Consider the following 22,128-nt stretch of genomic DNA (forward strand, 5'->3'; position numbering starts at 1 on the left):
ATACAATGGGACGGCTGGGAAGTTGTTTTTTATTTGATATTATCAGTCGAGATAACCAAGAAACACGTGGAGAGAGACGAGGATCACATGCAGCAAAGTTCCCCAGCTGGAATCAAATCAGGGATATTGTGGCACGACTTCCAGACCACCAGACCACCAGACCACAAGGATGGCCAAGAGTTTTGAAAGTAAAAGGCAAAAACTATGAATCTGCCCGCTCGTATTTTTAAAATATATTTTCAGCTTGTCAATGAACCTCAGTCAATTATTAATTGCACAGTTTGCTGTGTAAAATCACTCAAAATCACTCAAAATCAATCAAAATCATCATTAAATGTAAAATCACAGAATTAATGTAGAATCAACACCAAGAAAGTAAATTTCAATACTATTGTTTAATAGCATCTTCTTAATGTTAAACACAGATTCTCTCCTGTAAACTACAGATCTCCAATAAATCCATCAAGGCCACTGACTGTCAGCTTGAAAGGCACATTTCTTATATGCACTAACAGAAATAATAACAAAGCCCAGGCCTTTAAAGTGCCGGCTGAATTTCAAATCCAACAAGTCCATTAAAATTAGACATCAGCTTAGAAGGCAACAATTTCTCATATGCACTAATATAAATGATAATTAACAACAATAAATGTGTTTCATGTTCAAGTGCCAGTTGAATTTCAACAAGGTCCTTGATAGTCCAGCGTATATGAAAAAAGAACAACTGAAAGATTCTGATTCAAACATGGACGACACACAGAGGGACCCTCCTCCCTCGCCAAATTTAGCCTAACTTTGGAGCGTTATTTACCCCCCTTCCTGACTAGCTATCATGACATGGTTGGTAGTAATAGATGCCTTAGATCATCTAGATGACCATCATACATATTCACTTCACTCTAGCTTTAAAACGGACTCCGCTGCAGCCTCTGAAAGACAGTAATGCCTTAATTGCGTTCATTTTTTTTACGCGTTAAGTATTTCGAATTAATAAAAAAATGACTGCGTTAGTTTTGACAGCACTAGTCTGTACTGATGATTGTTTGTTGACATTTGTGTTTTTTTTCTGAGTTAGTAGATACTCTTGACTTCTTCCTCTTCATGCTTTTCTACTGTAGAAGCTGTGAGGAACTGCCACCATAGTTCACACACACACACACACACACACACACACAGACCTCAGACTACTATAGAAGCATCTTTAGCAGACTGTTCAATATCCGACCTCTCATCACCCTTTGAGAGAAACCTCTCTCTCTCTCTCTCTCTCTCTCTCTCTCTCTCTCTCTCGTATGCCAGCTCTGTCAGTTTAAATGTGTCCCTCTCTCTCTCTTTTCATCACTCACTCTCTCTCTCTCTGCTCTCTGCTTGCATCTGACTCCTGTGGATATGTCCATGTCCACACTCTGTTTTGTTCAGAGTCCCACAGATTCACACTCTCTTACCAGTGTGTACGTGTGTGTGTGTGTGTGTGTGTGTGTGTGTGTGTGTATGTGTGTGTGTGTGTGTGTGTGTGTGTATGTGTGTGTGTGTGTATGTCCTACCTCGTGGCCCCGGGGCCTGTTAGTTAGTGTCTGGGCCGTGCAGGTCAGCTGAGGGATGAAGGGATTGTTTGCTCTGGAAGTGAGTGAAGCTCTAGTTACAGTGGGGGAAGGGCAGGAGGAGAGCACTGTGTGTGTGTGTGTGTGTGTGTGTCTCTGTGTGTGTACATTTAGTGGATGTAAGTCTATGATTGTTCTGGAGATAACAGGTTTTGTTTAAGTGACGTAGGAATATTAACTCTATTAGCACTCCTTTGGTTCCTTTGTGATTGTGCAACAAGTCCTCCAACCTGTTCGACAGAAGACGTTCGTCAGCGCCTTCCTGACTGAATCATATGAGCTTTTTGTGATCTGCCACGTCTGTGGTTGTGGTATGGTTATGTTCAGCCATCTAAAATGACTTGGTTAAGTAAAGACTGAGGTTATGGTCAGAAGAAACGATGACTGTTGTAAGAGTGGTGTCAGTCTAACACTTTTTATGAACAAGCCACTTCCACGTTTGGATTATCTTGAGCAGTAAGTTGCACAATCGTAAAAGGTTTAATAAAGATCGTTTGAACGAACAACCAATACTGATGTTGTTCTGATGTTTCTCTTGTGTTGGTATCAGTGTAACAGAAGGTTCTCTGTAGCTTCATGATCCCTCTTCTGCAGTGTTGGACCGTCCCAAAACATGCAAACTGGCTCCACATTCTTAAAAATGTATTTCTCTGGGCAACTTTCTTCGTTTCCTCCTCTCATCGTTCTGTCTATGTGTGAACGTCGAGCTCTGACAAAGCAGTTATGACCAAACACCGTCTGTCAGCTTCACTGCCTCAGAAGAAAAGCAGAGCAGCGAGTGTCACATCTGTCTTCTCCCTCGTGTTGAAAATCATTATAATTGAGAGGAAAGATGAAGGAAACGCTGCCAGAAATACATTTGGGGGCTGCATTTCAAACTGGGGTTGCATGTGGTAATAAAGGCTGCCGTAAAAATCAAGATCATAGTATTGATTTACATTTTTTTACATTATACATCAATATCCAAAGGGACTAAAATACAATCTACTGGAGAACAGGGGTTTGGCTGGGTAACAAACCTACTTTTGCCCAGTTAAATGTGTCTGTAGCAGTTTTGTAGCATTTAGTTGGCATCGAAAGCTTAATCAGATTTGTGCTCTTTGTGTCTTTGTGTATTTTTCTTGACTTTTCTTTGATATATAATAATCTGAATCAGGAAATTTCTTTTTTTTTTCCAGTATCTGTAACAAAACTCTGACTGTTATTAAAAAAAAGTTTGATATTCAGCCCTACACTGAGGCTCCACTGGAAGATAATTTAAAGCAGTTGCAGGAAGTGTTGAGTTTTGACATTGCGGACTAATATTGTTCAGTCAGAGTTTGTGTAAATGTACAACTTGCACATTTTCACATAGTTTTCTGGTGAGTTTGGAACATTTCTAGGCAGGAATGGACTTCTTTACAGCTCAGGAAAAGTAGAGCAAATGGGAGCAGATCTGAAAACAGCGAGGCTCTTATCTGTTAGAGGAAGAAACATGAGCTGTGCATTTGTATGACTCTTCCTGATCATAACCTCACCACTCGCTGACAGCTTCTTGCCCCATTTTCAAGTTCAGCTGGTGCTGAAAAGATATGATCGATTCTGGCTGTCTGTTGTGGTCAGATGGTGCAAACTAGTTCACTGGAAGCAGAAGCCTTAATGTTCCTCCTAGATAGTTTTCTGTCCTTCATCAAATAACTTATCTGTCTGACCAAATAATCATATCTTCATCAGTTGTGGGTTATTGCTCCATTTGCGTCCAGAAATTCAGTCAGTGTAATCGGGGTAGTTTTGTTTTGTTCTTTACTTTTTATTTGTGCCATACAATAGATAAATTCTATTGTTTAGTAAATAAACATCTCTGCATCGTCTTATCGTCTATATATCTTTACATATGAATTTCATGTAATAGAGACATTTGGATAAGAAACAACAACAAACCTGATATAACTGAAGAAAATACTAAACAAACAATAAAAGAACAGAGGAGACACAGGAGCAATCGTCTATGTTTCAGCTCTTTGTTTTTTGATGTAGCTAATATCCATGGTGACTATATATCCATAAAAATGTCTTTTTTCTGCTGTATTCTAGCTGTGACCTTTTCCATAATGAACACCTGATTCACCTTTTGTTGCCATTGTTTTATGTTTGGGGGGTTGTGGCTGCATCCATGGGATTGTAATAGTTTTTTTGGCTATTAAAAGTAGGGTCCTTAATAAATATATTTTCTTTTTCACCATCTGATTTCCTGAGAGGATACCTAAGATGAATAACTCTGGGTCGAAGTTTAATTTTGTATCCAAGATTAGTTCTATTTCGTTTTGAACATCCTCCCAGTGCCCCAGCAGATTTGGACAGGACCGTAATATATGTAAGGGGTCTCCTTAGAGGCCACGACCCCTCCAACATAATCCAGAAGAATTTCCATATTCAGCCGTTATGACTGTTTTTGACCTTCCAGTTAAACTCCCCCCAATTAGGGCTTTTTGTTAGTTTATGACCAGACAAGCAAGTTTCATCCCATTTGTTTTCAGTCACTGTGTTCAATTCCCGTTTCCACGTTACTATCCAGATCTTTATTCTTAAGATCGTCTTGCGACGCTCTATCGAATCTTGAAATATTTCCTCTCTTCAACTTTTCTTCTTCACATCTTGTGAAAAGCTGTTTTATATTAGAAGGTTCCCGTAATATCTTTTCTCATTCCTTATTTTTCTGAAGATAATTTCTGACTTGTAGAAAGTTATAATGATCCTGGGCAGGTGAGTTAAATTCTTGAATGAGTTGTTGGAATGATTTTAGTATTTGTCCATCAAATAATTGGCCAATATACACGAGCCCCCCCCCCCCCCCGTTCATCCATTTCTTCAAGCCAAAATCAGTGCTGGATGGATGAAATTCTGGATTTATTGCAATTTTGGTAGCTCTTGATATTGAGTTTGAAATTCTTGGCTTATTCCTTATTTTAGAGCATATTTTCCATGTTTTCCCAACCCATTCATTTTTTATTTTGAGTTTTTTCCATTCTTTCTGGCTCATAAATGGTAGAAAACCTAATGGTACTAGACAGGTCTGCTGTTTCATTCCCACCCACATTGAATCTATATCTTCTGTTATCCATGACGTTATTGTTTTGAGTTGTGCCGTCCAGTAATTATTTTGCAATAAGATTTAGACCTCCATCCCTTTTAGAACTTTGTAGCTTTTTATAACTTATTCTTTTTTTTGCCAAACAAAATTTGAAATCATTTTGTATGAAATCAAGGTATTAAAATGGATTTTGAAATAATTAATGGAAGTGACTGAAACATGAAGAGCAGACGTGGTAATATCTTCATTTGTACAGTTTCTACTCTACCCATTAATGTCAGAGGTAAAAGCTCCCACTTCTTCAGATCTTGTCTTATCTCCGTTACCAATTTTTCATAGTTAGTTTTAAATAATTAGAATGTTAAGGGTGTTATTATCACTCCTAACTATCTAAATCCTTTCTTTGTCCAATGAAACAGGATTGGAAGTTTTTGTATCAAATAATTTCCCAACTAAAAATCTCTTTTTTTCATTGTTTTCAGTGAACACAGGATTATTTTAAGACGTTGCTGGATTGATGTGTTGTTCTGCAAATGTATGTCGCTCCACCAAACAGGAAAATTGAGAGTATGCTGTGTGTTTTTGTTTTTTTTCAGAGTGCAGCCGCTGCCCCCAGTCCTGTGATGGGCAACATGCCGCCCAACGATGGCATGCCGGGAGGACCCATGCCCCCGGGCTTCTTTCAAGTAAGAAAAAGAACTTTCCTGCTGACTTCAACCCTCACCCACCCCCACCTCCACCCATCACACACTCCCGACAGCCCCTCCCATAGCCATCGTTAAGCCTATCCTTCTGTCTCCTCCTCCTTTTTTAGCCTCTTTAGCTGTCCTAATCCCTGTCCAGATGTGTTCCCTTCTCTGTCTCTGTGCCTCCATCCCATATGTCCATGCTCGGGTTGTTAACTCCTGGTGCTCTGTCTGATGCTGTAGATGCACCGACAGACGTCTGTAGAGCTTTTCTGTTGTTGTATTTGCTCAAATATGAAACATTGCTATAGTGAGTAGGTGAAAGTGAGAGGAGAGGAGAGAGGAGAGGAAAGGAGAAGAGAGGAGAGGAGAGAGGAGAGGAGAGGAGACTGTTTTCTCTGGTTTGTGTTGCTTCACTAATTCCTCCTGTCATCACTGTTCTCTGAAGGCTGTCTCGGAGGCTGACGAGGTCACACACGCTTGCTCTCTCTGTTTCCATCACTCTTTCCTTTCTCTCTTGTATGCAAACACGCACACACACGAGCCTCATTTGACACTTTGGCACACATTAAACTAGTAACACTTTTAAAATTGAGGTTTTAAAATATCTGAACCCCAAAGACATTCACGGAGTTGAGAGGAGAACTGAAGAAAAATTGCTGTTCTACCTTAAGTAAAGCTAAAAGTCTTAATCTAGAACATTATTATGAGGACAGTTGTGAGTAGTTGCACTTAAAAGAACTTGCAAATATTAGATTTCGTCAGATGACATGATTACCTGTCCAAGATTTGGGAACAGTTATATTTTTATGGAGTCAAAGGAGTCAGTGACTAAATCTGGCTGTTTCTTTCTTAATGGGCAGAACAGACAGAGGGAATTTTATTATAGGGACTGTACCGCTGCCAAAAGATCAAAAGTTTGACACATGCAACAGTCATTTGTCTTAGTTATGTGTCCTTGGGCAAAAATGTACACTCATGAGCCTATAACTAACCTTTTATGGACGAGAGCATTGATATGTGTGATGAAACAAACACTCCGGTCTTAACCCTTGAATTAAAAATATGCTAAAATGATTAGTTAAGTCATTGATTTGTCAATTAACAGAATTATTTTCACCAACTTTCGTTATTTTGATAAACGTTTAAGTAAGTTCATGTAAAAAAAGGTCATGTAAAAATGCCAGGTCCTAGCATCTAAAATGTGAGGATTTTCTGCTTTTCTCTGTTTAATATAATTGTAAATTTGATTTTGGGGAGTTTTGGAACATTGGTCTGCCAAAACAAGCTATTTGAAGACTGATATTTTTCCACTATTTAGTAGACTAAATGAGAAAAAAAGACATATTAATCGATAATGAAGATAATAGTTGCAGCTACAGTAATTTGGTATACATGGTTCTAAGTCTGTATATTTTGTTCAAAATGTTCAGTATTTCATTATGCTCTCTGCATAAATGACTAAACATGTTTTACAAATTTCTTCCTGCTGGATGTTCAGTATGCCTGATATGTATGTACATACAGTGTGCAGCTGTATAGCCAATTGCCTGCGTTTTCTCATACTGGTTGATTGGCAGCATGTCGTGTGTTATGCTGCCTGTGTGTATGTGTGTGTGTGTGTTTGTGTGTGTGCGTGTGTGCGTGTGTGCTGGGGTCGTGGAGAATGTTAATGATGTATGAGCAGTGAGCAGGCCAGGGAGAAAGCTATCTGATGGTGTTGCGTGAGTGACATTGCTTTCCATAAATAGACCCAGTGTGCATGGCAAGCAGACAGACAGACAGACAGACAGGCAGGACAGGCAGAGGGGAGACAGAGAGAAGGAAGAAGGGATGGTTTCTTTCTAACACCATAACATTCCCTTCTCTTCTCTTCTCTTCTCTTCTCTTCTCTTCTCTTCTCTTCTCTTCTCTTCTCTTCTCTTCTCTGAGCGGCAAAGCAGGCAAAGGTAAAGAAAACAAGAAAACACAAGTGCGAAAAGAGAATCTGCATTGCACACAAACACGCTGACAAAATGCTCTCTGCACCTCTTTAAACTTTACATCACATATCCCTAAATCAAGAGGACACTGCAGCAGCATATTTAAGTGTGTCGTAGCGTGTTCACATTGCATCTTTCAACTTCAGCCGGAGCTAAAACCACACACACTGCTTTCCCAGGTAGCTGACATTCACTCCCTGGTGAACTAATGGTTGCGGTCCATGCTGAAGGTGCAGGCTACTGAGTTTTCTGCAGTTCATTTATTCATTCAGGTGAAGGGGAAGCTGATTTTTTTTTTTTTTTTATCTTTCTCTGCTACCTATTGTTGAGGTTTTACTCATATTCTCTCACTTGCACTGTAGAGTTAAGGTCAGTAGATTTGGCAGTGTGAAATTTCCACATTCGTAGTGTTTTGAGTGAGACTCAAAACTCAGACATGTTTTTTTATATTTTTGTTGCAGAGTTATGAATGGATAGTATCCACTGAAACATGTTTTAGTCATTTCTCATCTAAACTGGGGCTCGGCTTTCTCTCACCACCTTCTCCCTCTCTTTTCTCTCCTTCGTACGCCTGGCATCCTTCTGCATGACATTTCCTCACTCTCTCCATTTCCCTTGTCTTTGAAACTATTATTTTCTCGCTCTCACACACACCGCTTCAGTGACACATGCTTACTCACCCGACTCTGTTGTGTGTGAACTGTTCACGTGTGCTTTTTGTGTGTACGCGTGTGTGTGTGTGTGTTGTAGAAATTTTTCCCAGTTGCACTAGCATGGTAATTAACATAGGTGACCCCAGCACTGTTATTGGCTACAGTCGGGCAACGGAGGGACAGTAGAGGAAAATGGAGGTGGAAGAAGAAGGAGGAGTAGGGCGACCGCTCCCTTGCTCCCCTAATCTGTAGGTCACAGGACAAGCCAGGCATTGCGCTCCTGCAGCGGGGAAAAAAAAAAGGGTAGATAAAGAGAGACATGCTTTAGGTAGGAAGACAGAGGAAAAAGAAGAAAAGGAAAGTGTGGCGAAATAACAGAGAGAGATGCTGCGTTGGTGCGAGGATGTCTACGGTGTGTACGAATGGTGTATAATCCTCCTCTCCTCCCAGCGAAAGTCCATCGCTGCTGCATCATGGCCCTCTGGGGAGGACAAGCAAGGGGGAGATGATGGTGGGGGGGGGTTTAGAGAGAGGAGAGGCTGCAAGGAGAGACAGAGTTAATGACAGGGAGGAGGAGGAAAAGAAAGCAGCAGAGAGTGGAGGAGAAGAGAGGACACGGAGACGTCAGGAGACTGTCAAAAAATGTTTTGTGTTGCTTTCAGGGATCACAAAGAAATGTAGAAAAGAAAACATACGAGGAAAATTGAGATTTACTATACAGCTTTTATGCAGCAGATGTATAGACAATTGGACTGATTAATGAGAAAAGACAAAATTTGGAAGAAACCGGGATAAATAAGCGTTAGGCGTCTGTCCAGGGAAAAGCAAATTAAATAAAATGCCCTCTTAAGAGATTTATATGGTCCATCTGTCAAATAATGCCCCAAAAATCCCGCTTTTGTTGACTCTCCTGATCTACACATGATACGTCAGGTATTTGAAAAACTTAATGTGCTTTGTTAAGTCTGTAAACCAGTTAGGGTGGGGCAGGTCTCTTTTTCTACTAAACTGGAATCACTCCTCTTGCCAAAAAAAGAAGGATCCAAAGTCAAGGGCAGTGTGTTTTACTGCAGGTAATTGCAGCTCTTCAGGGACAACACCAAAAAGCACAACAAGAGGATTAGGTTTGATTACACATTTAAGAACAAGCAAGCAGGTATCAAAGACGAATTTAAGAAGCCGTTCAAAGCTGACACATGGCAGGCACATGGTGAATTAGGGAGACATCTGCTCTCAGTAATTTATTTATCAAAGGTAAGACTGATCTCTGGGTTCATTGTGGCCAGTTGATGCACATAAGTGGTGAATAGTGAAGGGCTTTAGAAAGTGAATGGGAGACTGAAAACCATGCAGAGACGATGGAAGAATGGTGGTAGCAGTGACAGATCTCTGCTGGTCAGGTGTAGACCGCTGGTTGAGATCTTGGGTGGCTGGGGGACAAAAAGTTAATTACATGGTTGTAAGGGAGCTTTTTTTAGGACACAAATCAGTGTACATATTGCCCAAAACAGTTCAAATCTACCAAAGTGAGACATAACAGTGTTTGAGTTCTCTGACCGCTGGATAAAAGACGCAAACTGGTTGTGTCTAAACATCTCTTGTGAAACATTTTAATCTCTTCCCCTGCCATATCTGAAATAGTGCTTTTAAAAGACAGATGCTAAAGGACCCAGATGAGAGTGCGCTGGCGAAACTTTCCATTCCTGCCTGAACTAAACCCACTGAGTGGAGGAACTGTCTTTGACTCTTATCGTCACTGCTTATCTTTGAGAGGACAGTGACAAAAACGATACCTAACAATTGTCCTCCTGTGATTCAGAGGAATGACAGACACTTAAAAAATGAGAGGCAGTCCTCAGAAAACGTTTTGTCTGTTCATTGTCTGCCTGTGACGACAGTTAGACTTAGTTCACACGCGTTGATAACACTCACTACGGTTAAACACTGATTTGAATGTAGCCTTTGTCTCACACTGCGTTTGCTTCATCCCTATCAGTAGCATGTTTCTGATACGGTGTGTTTTTATCTGTTTAGAGACAGACGTGAGAACTCTACACACACGTTTCCCTGTGTGTTGGTGAAACTTCAGCTGAACGTTTTCTCTCAGCTGAGCAAGGGATCACAGATATATATAAATCATTTTGCTGCCATCCTAACGTGTTTAAATGGCTGTCAGCGTTTCACCACCGTCCTCTGGGAGAAAACACCCCTGATAGCGTGTTCCCGTCTCTGAGCTGACGTGTTGCCATGCTATATACCATGAGCTAACTGGAGACCTACTGCTGCCACCGCCACTCTCTCTGGAATGTTAGCAAGGAATGACAATGAGTGTGCACTCAGTGTGTGTGTGTGTGCGTGCGTGTGTGTGTGCGTGTGCGTGTGCGTGTGTGTGTGTGTGTGTGTGTGTGTGTGTGTGTGTGTGTGGTGCTGTTCCTCCTGGCTTTGTTTGTTGTGTTCAGTGATGCAGGCTGCTTTGTGTTCTCGGTCTCTGCTTGTGTGTGTTTGTGTGTTTGCGTGTGTGTGTGTGTGTGTGTGTGTGTGTTTGTGTGTGTGTATGTGTGTGTGTCCAGTAGTTTGACTGCAGTTACACACTGCCCTCTAGTGTTAGCAGCTGTAAACAGTAAAAGAAAACTCAGATGACTGGTACTCTTCCATCCCCCCCCCACCCACCCCCTCCTCTCTCTCTCTCTCTCTGTTAGTGGTCCATCAGGGGCAGCGGTGTGGGTCTTCCTTAAGCTGAAATGAGTGGTGGGGAGGCGAGGGGGTTGTGTTGATGGGTTTGTGGTACTGTGCCAAGCTGTTATCTCCTTAGCCGGGTAGAAAATGATTTTATTAATTGCTTCATTTAACGCTCCCCCTGTCCCCCTCCTTCCTCCTAGCTCCTGCACAAATACACAAACAACACCACACAAACACACACACACTCACCAACCAAGCTACTTTTCAAACTGGCCCTGCGTACGCCTCTGTGACAGCTGAAATGTTCTCTCTCTCCCTCTCTCTGCAGGGACCTGTAGAGAGAACAGTACAGCCATAAAGGCCATATGCTGGCCCATACAGATGTAATAGCAGGAAGGCCCAGGGAGGCCCAGCCAGAGGAGCTATGCTCCATTATGGCACATTATAGAGAAGAACAAGAGAGGAGCACTGTGTGAGTGTGTGTGTGTGTGTGTGTGTGTGTGAATGTGTTTCTTACAAAATCAACTCACACAGCCACATTGTGAGGACCCACCACCCATCTGGGTACGAAAATCTAGTCCCCACAAGGTAAACTATTAAATTTCTAGATTAAATATGGAGTTAGTGTTGGGGTTAGGCATGTAGCGGTTATGGTTTCGGTTCGGATAAGGCTCCAGGAAATTAATGTAAGTCAATGCAGTGTCCCCCTAAGTGACGAAAACTAGGCTGTGTGTGTGTGTTTGTGTGTAGAGGAGAAGCAGACTGCTGCAGCTGGGTCAGTGCAGCCAGACCCCGCAGGGGTGTCTTGTTAGAGACACGCACACACACACGCAGACTGGCTCGGCAACAACAATAACCTCTGAGGTCAGACAGAGCTAGCGCTGCATTAGCCCCAGTGTGAACCTGCTGAGAGACAGAGCAAGCCAGTACAGCTGGTGTTAACCACCCAAAACATACACACACAGAGTAGCAGAACAACCACAATGGCACCGGTACAAACGTCATAGCTGTGCCAACACATCCAGAGTACACTGTATGTACAACTAAACAAACATTTCCAGAACGCTGAAGAGATGCGTATTGTGTGGCTGGTTAATAAGCGGCTTTATTGAAGACATGACAGTTTCTCAGATGAGGTGGTCACATAACAACGAGAGGAATAAGAATCAATGCAGCAAGAAAGGTAAACTGTCATGTCTCAAAAGGATAGGAAACACCTGTCTTAAGAGCTCTGCTGCTGCTGCTGAGCTCTACAGTTTTTGTGCTTTCAGAAAGGGCTGTGAGTCCATGAATAAGTGTTTCTGCTCATGAGCAGTATTGTTTTCACACATATGTACAAGCTCATCTCTCCTGCCAAAGCCTGCGCTCTTATACAGTGTACCTGGCAGCGCAGTGGCACTGTATCTGTGCCTGTGGGAACGCACTTGTTTCAAGCTGTCAGTCAGGCATGTTTATTTTCCCACTGTAGCAGCGCCCACAGGTTCCTGGTGCTCAGCTCTGTCGGCGCTCCACCATCCCAGCCATGCCACACAGGGAGGGCGGCGCAGTGGGCAGGGTGGGAAAGTGGGGGAGAGATGGGGGAGGGAGGTGGAGAGTGGAGAGAGGGAGGAAGAGATATAAAGAGAGTACATGTGATCGTGTTTGTGTGAAGCAAGAGAGATGCAGGTGTCTGTGCAGCTGCCTGCTTCAGGAAAACAGATGTACACAGGTGAAGAGGTGCACAAGTCTTGTCAGATATGTGTTTTGGTGCATGTGTCAGTGCTGAAACAATTAGTCGATTACTTAGCAACAGAAAATTATGTTTGTAAATTTACTACAAACAAATCTTATGGCATCAGAATCATTTGGAAGATGCTATAGACAGTTAGGAGTCCTAAGTAATTTATCAAGCAAGAATGCAAAATATTTGATGGTTTTAGCTTCTCAAATGTGAGGTTTTGCAGCTTTTTTGGTTATATATTTGTAAATTTGTACATTTAATATTAGGTTTGGACTGTTTGTGGAATAAACAGATTGAGGGTTGTGGAGACATTTTCACATTTTATAGAGTAAACAATTACTCAAAAAATAATCACTGAAATAATAAAGGTAAGCCAATTTATTCGTACAGCACATATTAAAAATCAAATGTTAAATCAATAAAGGAAAAAAATCATTAATTGCAGCTCTAGTATGTGTGTGTACATGCATCTACTCCTGAATATTTGCATGAACAAGTGCAAGCAAAATTATGTAAACATGCCTACCAGAGCATGTCTGTGTGTGTCTCAGGTTATATTGCGCATGAGTAATCCCCTAATCCTTTAGCTTTTCACTGTGATGTTAGATACACACCTGTTGAAGTAGCACCCACCCCCACCCCTCAGTAGCCCCTGCAGTACACACACACACACACACACATACACACAACCAAGCCAGCATACACAACACACACTCAACACCTGAGAGAAGAAGATCCTGCTTTCACCTGTGAAAAAGAGGGAGATCTCATATTCGCACTCATCACCACTCAGTTGCACAACTCACACACACACACCTGTAATGTTACCTGATAGCAGAGTGCTTGACGGAGGCTCTGGCAAAGTAGTAGATAAGCCTGGTCTGGCAGTGGGTGGTCCTCTTTCTCCGTATTGATGTTCAGGCAGTAACAGATCTCTGTTGGAGCGGCTGCTGCTGAGTCAGATGAGGTTACTGTAGGTAAAGACAAAGAGGTCAAAGTTCACACAGTCTTCTGATACTGTACTCACTTTAATGTACTTAACACAGTATTTGTTTTGAGAGGTTAACTCAGAAAAGAGTCAATTCACTCTAAAGTTTCTAACTGAAACTGCAGTTCACATAACAGTGAATGAGACTTCAATCTAAAGTGGATTCAAGAGGCAGAATTTCAGTTATTTTCAACCTGGGTCCAATTTTCCTGTTTGGTTCAAATATTTGGCACTTCTCTGTAGAAAAATAAGTGAGTACCAAAATTAACAGAGAACACCAGCACTTCTGGCAAACTGGATCAAGCGTCATCGTGGAAAAATGTATGAAAATAAGGACTTGTTTGAAAATATTCCCTGGCAAAACTGTATGACTGTAGTTGAACGCTGATCAAAGTCCACCTTTTGAATTGATCCAACCTCTTCCTTGCAATTAGCCATTCCTGCACGAGAAAATCAATATGACCTTCTGCAAATGTGAGTGACAAATCTTGTTACATGCACATCAGCGTTGATGTAACTGAACGTATATAATTGTTTCACTGTAATTATATATATTTAAATTGATTGTCATGGCAATTAAATCTGCATTAAATATTCTGACCACTAGGGAGCAGTATGTCAGCTCATCAGGCGACATGGTTGCAAACTTCTTACATACATCTGGTCACCTAAAAGAATCAAGTCTTATATTCGCTGGCCTGTTAGGTTTAGTTTGGTCCAACAACTCCTGAGAAAAATACTGAATCTATTTCTTTGTGAAGCCTCTCATTTACTTTTACTATGTCACACTGGTCAGGTATCGTACTGTAACCAGGCTGTCTGAGCTTGACTGCAGGTTGTGTGTTTATACTGTTGGCTCAGTGAAAGCTGTTGGATTTGAATCGTACAGACCAGCAAACCAAAACAAGCAGCATAAGCACTATTTTCAACAATTTAAACAAACATTTCCCATTATAGCAAATAGTCATTTTGTTTAGTAATAATGTCAGAAACATGTTTGATTGCAGGTTTAAAATGTTGAACACACTTTGAACTACAATCATAAACTATGAGAATATCATCATACTGATGATATTATATAAGGGAAACTGTTTCTGGAAAGAGAAATTGCTATTAAATTTTATTTTAAATGTAATATTTTCAGAAAAAAAACAATTCATTGACTTCCATTGTTTTGGGGTAGACTTATCTGCATGGCTTAATAAAATGAGCAAAGTGAGAAAATATGTTTTTTTTTAAATGTTGGTGAACCAACCCTTTAAATATTAAATATTACTGTATCACTCTGTCTTTTCAATTAATAACTCATGTGCTCGCTCAGAAAAAGGCTTGTTGAATATAATATGTTTCCCAAACAGGTTTGAATATCATCAAACACATTCTTGTTGCACTTAATTGACATCTTTATGTCTTTTCTTCACCAGGGTCCTCCAGGATCTCAGCCTTCCCCTCACACGCAGCCTCCCCCACACAACCCCAGTAATCCCATGATGGGACCTCACGGACAGGTAAGACGGAAACATTTCTACAGTCTCTCTTTTCCCTCAGCTGATGGGTTGTAGTTCCCCTTTTCCAGCCTACTCTCTCACTCACACACACACACACACACACGCACGCACGTAACAACAGTGTACAAACAGAGCACAGGTCCCTTGTTGCGCTAACAGACAGGACAGGCAGCATCCACGGTGGTGGGCTGGATGAATAATTTAGCTGTGTTGGCCCAGCTGCAAGGAGTGGAGGTGCATCTGGAGGGCCTTCTCTCTCCCTCAGCCCAGCACTCACCATCCCATAATCCATCAATAGACCATTAATATTGCAGCACAGCCTGACACGGCGCAGCTCCTTGCGCACAAACCCACCACAACTTGGTCAAGGAGGCGAGGAGAAGAGAGGAGAGGAAAGGAGAGGAGAGGAAAGGAGAGGAGGGTAAAAAAGAAAACAGTAGCAAGTCAGTCCTCGCCTCAAGGGCTAACTGGGATTATATAACTTGCCTTCCACTTGCCCCAAACTCACACACACACACACAAAACATAAACAGTACATAATTACCATTGAGAGCCAGTCTCTTGTTGTATTTGTGTTGTCTGTGCTTATCTTTGTGAGAAGGTGATGATATGAACATTATTCTGCTGTTCATGCTCCGTGACCAAAACACACAACTCCTACCCAATCGGTACTCAAATCAGTGTGTTTCCCCCTTGATGCTAAAATAGTTGGATTGAGTTGGGAATTCATTCTTATCATCTGACACTATAATATGGCTTCACTAGATGCGGGTATTTGTAGTTGCAGCGTACTCTCATAGGAAATTCTGAAAACCATCTGTCTGGGGTGCTTTACATTATTCACTAGTTGTGCACCGGCTCTGTATGTGTGTCTCGGCCAACATGTTCTTGTCCCCTTTCTGCTGAAACATCTGTGTGGATGGTTTCTTCACTTTCTGTTATGCATCACACTATCCAGTCTGCTTTTTTTTTTTTTTTGTAGCATTGGTGTCTGGTGATACAGACACGGTGGGAAAATGGCCAGCACATGTGCAGCTGCACAAAAACAGGCAAATCTGAAGATGTAGAACATTGCTGGTGCTCGTACAACCCCTTCCTCCCATCCAACTATGACATGTTTCTCTGTTTTTCCTGCTCCACCTCCCCTCTACCATATTGTTCTTCCAAAAGTTTCTGTCTTGCGTGTTTTCTCTCTCTTTCCTTCTCTCTTATCTGTCCCTCTTTACCTTTATCCTAATGGATTTTACCACCTGAGGTCTTACTTTCCAAAACTTAATGACAAGCTCCTCCTTTTTTGGGAAATGTAACAAAACCACTACAGTGAATTGTTCTTTAACACAATAGCTCCCCCTGCTGACTTGTGAAGATAACACATAATGGGGCAAGTGAAATGCAGATAGATGTAAATCTGTTGTGTCTTGTTTCTAACACCTTCACTACCTAGAAGTACTTTACTTCCAGTACCTAGACGTTTTTTATGAAGGAGAACAATTTTCCTGACATGTGAGACCTAAAAAACCCTAATAACACATTTTTTTCCTCATAATAAATAAGCACAATATTTGTCGATTTTAAAACACCAACAAACAAGAAGACAGAGATTTATGGATATATAGTTATTAAATTTGAATTTGAAGTTGAACTCAGTGGCACTCTTAAGACATGTACATTGTGGTGGTTTGTGTAGTTTATAAGAAATCTGTCTTTTGTGGATTGTTTTAAGTCATTTAATCTCTATTTTATTTCCTTAGAAGTCTGATTTATGACTGCTGCTGTATTCATTATACAAAGCTTCCCATGAATACATATAGTCACTGCATAGCTATCTGACGTTAAAGTATTTTCTTTCTCAGTTGAGGTTAGTAGATGTGGTGAAATGTCTTTATTATCTCTTCACAAGAAACATAATTAGGGAAAATTTTAACTCAATTATTCTTTCTGTTATTGAGTTTATTGATTTTAGCTGCTGTCTCCTATAATTTAACATAAAATGAATGAAACATGCAGTGAAAATGTGCCTTATGCATAACCTCCTCTCAGAGTTTTGGAATTGCGCTTGATGATTAAAATCCGTTAAACTTATTTGCGATATTTCAAAGCCTGTCCGTCAAAAAATTGGAACATGTATTCAGCTTGTCATCATCTTGAAATAAAGTAACCATTGCCCTTCTCCTGTCCTTCCTGCAGCCATTCATGTCTCCGCGGTACCCAGGTGGCCCAAGGCCCTCCCTCCGTATGCCAAATCAGCCTCCTGGGAGCATCCCGGGGTCACAGCCTCTCCTGCCAAACAGCCTGGACCCCACCAGACCTCAAGGTACTGACACACATGAGGGATAACTGGGGTATTTTAGGAAAGCTGCACTTTCGCACTTTGTGAAATGATCTGATATTGGCCTCTGAATATGAACTATTTGTCTTCATTTGTGGAATTATTGTTGATCTAAACAGCACTGCCATAATGACAAGCTACGCTCTCTCTCTGTGTAACCACAGGACATCCAAACATGGGAGGTCCAATGAGAATGAATCCCCCCCGGGGCATGGGAGGCATGGGCCCACAGGTAGGTAGCAGGAGCACACAGAGCTGAAACAGTCATACATAATCTAAAACTCATAAAGCACAAAGGACTGCGTTATTGAAGCCAGTCAGGACAGTGGAAGGTGTCCTTCAGCTCTACCAGCCCACTGCACTCCCACTCTGCAGCTGCCACACCGCCAGATTTGGTGCTTGGAATATGAATAAACACAATATTTGGTTGTGCTTCATTTAGGGCTACTATAAAAAACGGCTATAACGTCAAAACAGTAACTATAAACTGCATGCAGATAATCCTCCCTCTCTGCTGAAGAGAAAATCTGGTTCTGCCAGCCTCATAACTTTGCCTGTAAATGTCAGAAGCGCTTTGATGATTAGCTTGGCTCCGACCAGAATGCACCCACCACCAACGCCAGATCTTCATGTTAAATCCTAGTTGCCGTCTCCCACCTAGGAAGACAAACAGGGGCGGAATGCTCAGACAGCTCAGAGCCAAAACATTTGGACCGACTGTTTGCTTTGGCATCGCCGGTTTCCTTTTATCAACTAATTTTTTGTGATTCAGTGTAATACATAAGATGCTTAAACAACAGTGTCCTTTTGAATTACCATTACTGGACAGCTGCAACATCACCTCACACAAAGACACACACACACACACACACACACACACACACACATACACCCTGTGCCCCTCGGCCCCTCTCTGTGCCACCCTGGCTCGGTGACTTTGGCAGTGAGCGTACCAGCAGCTGGTGTGGCATCTGCTCGACAAGTGTAATCGTCTGCTGAACAAAACTCTGCCTCTGAGTGGAGCTGCTCTCTGGCCTGCCCCCTACTCTCTCTCTCTCTCTCTCTCTCTCTCTCTCTCTCTCTCTCTCTCTCTCTCTCTCCTCTCGTCTCAGTCACACACACACACACACACTTGCATACACAAGTACACACATGTAGTGCCAGCCAAACCCGCCTGCTGGGCAGCCATGAAAACATACACACAAACACACAGAGGGGAGCATAGAGACACATACATGTATATGAAGACACACAACATAGAGACATACACACGCTGCTGTCCACTTCCACACACTCTGCCCACACACACAGCTCATATACACATAATTAAACACTAATTAGTGGGAGACATGATCATGGCTGACCTTCATTAAGATTCAAACCTTTCTGTTTGATGTAGACTGAGCAGGTGTGAGAGACCATGCTGACTGTGTGTTCCTCTCTTTGTGCAGAACTACGGCGGAGGGATGAGGCCTCCCCCAAATTCCATGGGGCCAGGGATGCCAGGCATGAACATGTTAGTAGACTGAAAAAAATGAATAAACTGTCTCAAATGTGTGTGACTTTTGCTGCCAGAGTAATCCCTAATTGAAAGCTTTGGATAATCTTATTTTTGTAGTTTTGACCATTACAAGCATTTATGAGAACAGCGTATGTAAGCACAACTGCAGTGAGTATGATATGTCAAACTTGAACCAGGACCTTGGTCTGCAAAATCTACAACTAGACATTTACAATGAACAGATGCAGCCTTTGCTTTTTTCTGTTCTTCAAAAAGTGTAGTAAAAATGAGGATTGTCTTACTGGTGGACTGATTTGTCCCCGAATTTCAGCAATAAAGTTGGTTGAGAAAAGTTCTGTTGTTTTCACCAAGAGGCTGTGTAAAACTTAACTTTTCTTTAATCAAATCCCAGTAAGCCGAATTAACTGACTACAGAAGATCTGTCAAATTAGAATACATCACAATGCAAAAAGATTTTCTCATACTCATCCTGATTTATTATTAAAAAAGAAATTAGGAATGTCTGTGTAAGAACTTTGGATTAGTGTGTTGTGCATTTCAACTAAGAGACAGGATTTATGTGTTTAAGAAATTAGAAATAGTGACATGTGAACTTTTGAAAAAGTGTTGCATGCAGCCCTGTTGTTTGCCAGAAATCTTCCGTTAAATATTTGAATCTCTTCTTCTCTGTGTTTTCTTCTCCAGGGGTCCTGGTGGAAGAGGTCCCTGGCCAAATCCCAACACCAACTCAGTGAGTTACATTCTCCCGCGTCGTTATCTCACCATGTGACTGAGTGTGTTTACAATAACCGTGTCCCATGTTTTGTTTCACCTTGGGTCTTTTCTCTCTACAGATAGCTTATTCATCTTCATCTCCAGGCAACTATGTGGTAAGTGTCCCGTCATGGACTCGTGTTTGACCGTGGGCCATAAATTACCTGTCAGGCGGTGATATCTAACAGGCACGCTGCCATCTAGATGCACTCAGCACTCATTTCTCTTTTCCTCTCTCGCTTCACCCCTCAGGGCCCTCCTGGGGGAGGCGGCCCACCAGGAACTCCCATCATGCCTAGCCCCGGAGGTGAGATATACACTTCAGTTTCCCCTCTGATTTATACTCTTTTTCTCACTGTTCACTGAATGAAGGCTCTGTGTAAGAAGAATCAAACTGTCTCTCTGTTAGATACGTGTCTGTCTTTGAGAGACTGGCAGTGATACTTAATAAACTGGGCCTTGAAGAATATTTGTGTACTTAAAATTAATAAATGGTGAAATAGTGTACTGGGCTTTTATGATAGTTTCACAATTTTCACAAGTCTGACTTGAAACAATAGTCATTATAAACAGTGAAACATGTTTTTCTTGCCGTAATATTTCCTCCTGTTCATACTGGCCATTAAAAGATCTCCTCCAAATGCGCTTACAGTGTAAGTGATGGGGGGAAAAATCCACAGTCCTCATTTTAAGAAAAAATGCATTTCTCTGAAGATAATATGAGGCTTCAGCCTCTGAGTTAGTCCAATAAATCTTCCACAGTATGTCTTTTTAGTAAAAAATTCCCTCTTTGTGTCTCGACAGACAGTGTTTTCCTCTTGAGCCATGGTGGAAGTATTGTAACAAAAAGAGGGAATTTGGCACTAAAAAGACTGTAACTTAGAAAGATATTGACTTGAATTGACTAATTTGGATGGGCGAAGCCTCATTTTAGCTTCAAATAAACCTTTAAACACATTTTTTGCATGGAAGGAGGACTGTGGATTTTCTCCCCCATCACTTAAATTGAAAGTGTATTATGAAGGGATCTTCTAATGGCCAATATGAACAGGAGGAATGATTACAGTAAGAAACAAGTGTCAGTGCTCATTTTGTGAACAGCTATGAAAAATTGTGAACCCGTCCTTTAATGTGGTGTTATAAGTGCACACTAAAGGTTTCATTTCCTAATGCAGATATGTTAAATTTTCCCTCCCCATTGAAGCAAACGTGTTACATTTAAGACTTATCAGACAAGTGGTATTGCATTTGTTTTCACCATTTTCTTCTTTGGACACATGGTGGAAAATATTCTGGTGTTGTTAGCTGTGTTTTCTCACAGTCGAGACAGTTCTATAAAAGGGAAACAGGCATGTCAGTCTGCAATCAACTGAGTGATCCATCTCAGCTTTGACCCATCGATCTAGTGTCTGTCTGTGGAGGATTAGCTGAGAACAAAACACTGTGGGCTGATATCCTGTAGATGTTCTGTTTCTCTTGGCCTGTGGAGAGCTTCTTTTTGTGTCCACTATTTATTATTTATATACGTACCTCTATTGTGATACGTTGCCGGGGCAACCTTTTGCACAAAACGCTCCTGCTCACATGTACACCGGGAGGGAAAACATATTTCCACTGCAGTCGCCAAGACTGTGCACGCACATACTCACGCACATACACACACACACACACACACACGCACACACATACCTACCTCCCACAAAAATGCACACCTCCCACACAGTATTGCCCCCCCACCCCCCCACTCCTCCAGTCACGACAACAATAGCTAGATTCAGGGACACTAACAGGCAAGAATCTCTCCACCACTTTGTACATCCTACATCCATATTTCCCGCTGTATTTCAATCGTTTATTCTTATTCTTCCTATTCTTATTTATTCCTGTTTTTCTCAGTCTTCTACTCAAAACTTTCTGCCTGCAATGTCAGATCAAGGTCACCTCATCCTCTCGAATATTTTCAGGACAGACAGACACATGAGGAGTGAAACAGCATGTACCAGTTGTTGCCAGGGTGTTCATATAATAACTTGGTCTAATCTCCTGATTGTAGGAATAAGAGATAATGGGTTTCCTTTATTGTACATGGCAGAGAGCAGTGTGCAGATTGATTGACAGACAGATTCACTGACATTATGTACTGGCGCTTAAAGTAACTACAGGCCATCTTTGTTCCGTACAGCAGAAATAAGAACATGTCTGGGCTCCAGCTGAATGTACTGTACAGATGGAAAAATTAAACTAAAGTAATATCAAACACACTGACAGACAGTGCCACTCCAGTCGCTTCTGTGCAGCTCAACTCATTCATTTAACATTCATTAACACCACCAATATCCCAAATCCACCTTATTTTTTGACATTTTTTGAAAAGATTGGATATAGATATGAAAACAGACAGGGCTAGAGCTTATCTACAAGTATTTCTATAAATATAGGAGGAACAAACTGCCTTACAGTCTTCCGATTTTAAACATCCAACTGCTCTTTCTTCATAGATTCAACAAACTCAAGTGAAAACATCTACACAATGATGAACCCCATCGGTCCTGGTGGAAATAGACCTAGTGTGAGTATTGTTGTTTTGTTCAATTTTAACTTGCAATAAATTCAGATCAATGACATTAGTAAATTCTA

General features: G+C 41.4%; 1 protein-coding gene across 2 annotated transcripts in view; it reads left to right on the forward strand.

Annotated features, from left to right (window-relative positions):
* Positions 1–22,128, forward strand: part of ssbp4 (single stranded DNA binding protein 4) — a 90,399-nt gene that overhangs the window by 62,523 nt on the left and 5,748 nt on the right. For both annotated transcript variants that reach the window (XM_044361605.1, XM_044361604.1), the window contains exons 5-13: positions 5,268–5,357; positions 14,804–14,887; positions 17,075–17,201; positions 17,381–17,448; positions 18,668–18,732; positions 19,423–19,468; positions 19,572–19,607; positions 19,744–19,798; positions 21,990–22,060. In XM_044361605.1, coding sequence (XP_044217540.1) covers positions 5,268–5,357; positions 14,804–14,887; positions 17,075–17,201; positions 17,381–17,448; positions 18,668–18,732; positions 19,423–19,468; positions 19,572–19,607; positions 19,744–19,798; positions 21,990–22,060 — 642 coding nt within the window. The remainder of the gene's footprint in view (positions 1–5,267; positions 5,358–14,803; positions 14,888–17,074; positions 17,202–17,380; positions 17,449–18,667; positions 18,733–19,422; positions 19,469–19,571; positions 19,608–19,743; positions 19,799–21,989; positions 22,061–22,128) is intronic.

This window comes from Thunnus albacares, chromosome 9 (assembly GCF_914725855.1).
Source record: "Thunnus albacares chromosome 9, fThuAlb1.1, whole genome shotgun sequence".
NCBI lineage: Eukaryota > Metazoa > Chordata > Actinopteri > Scombriformes > Scombridae > Thunnus > Thunnus albacares.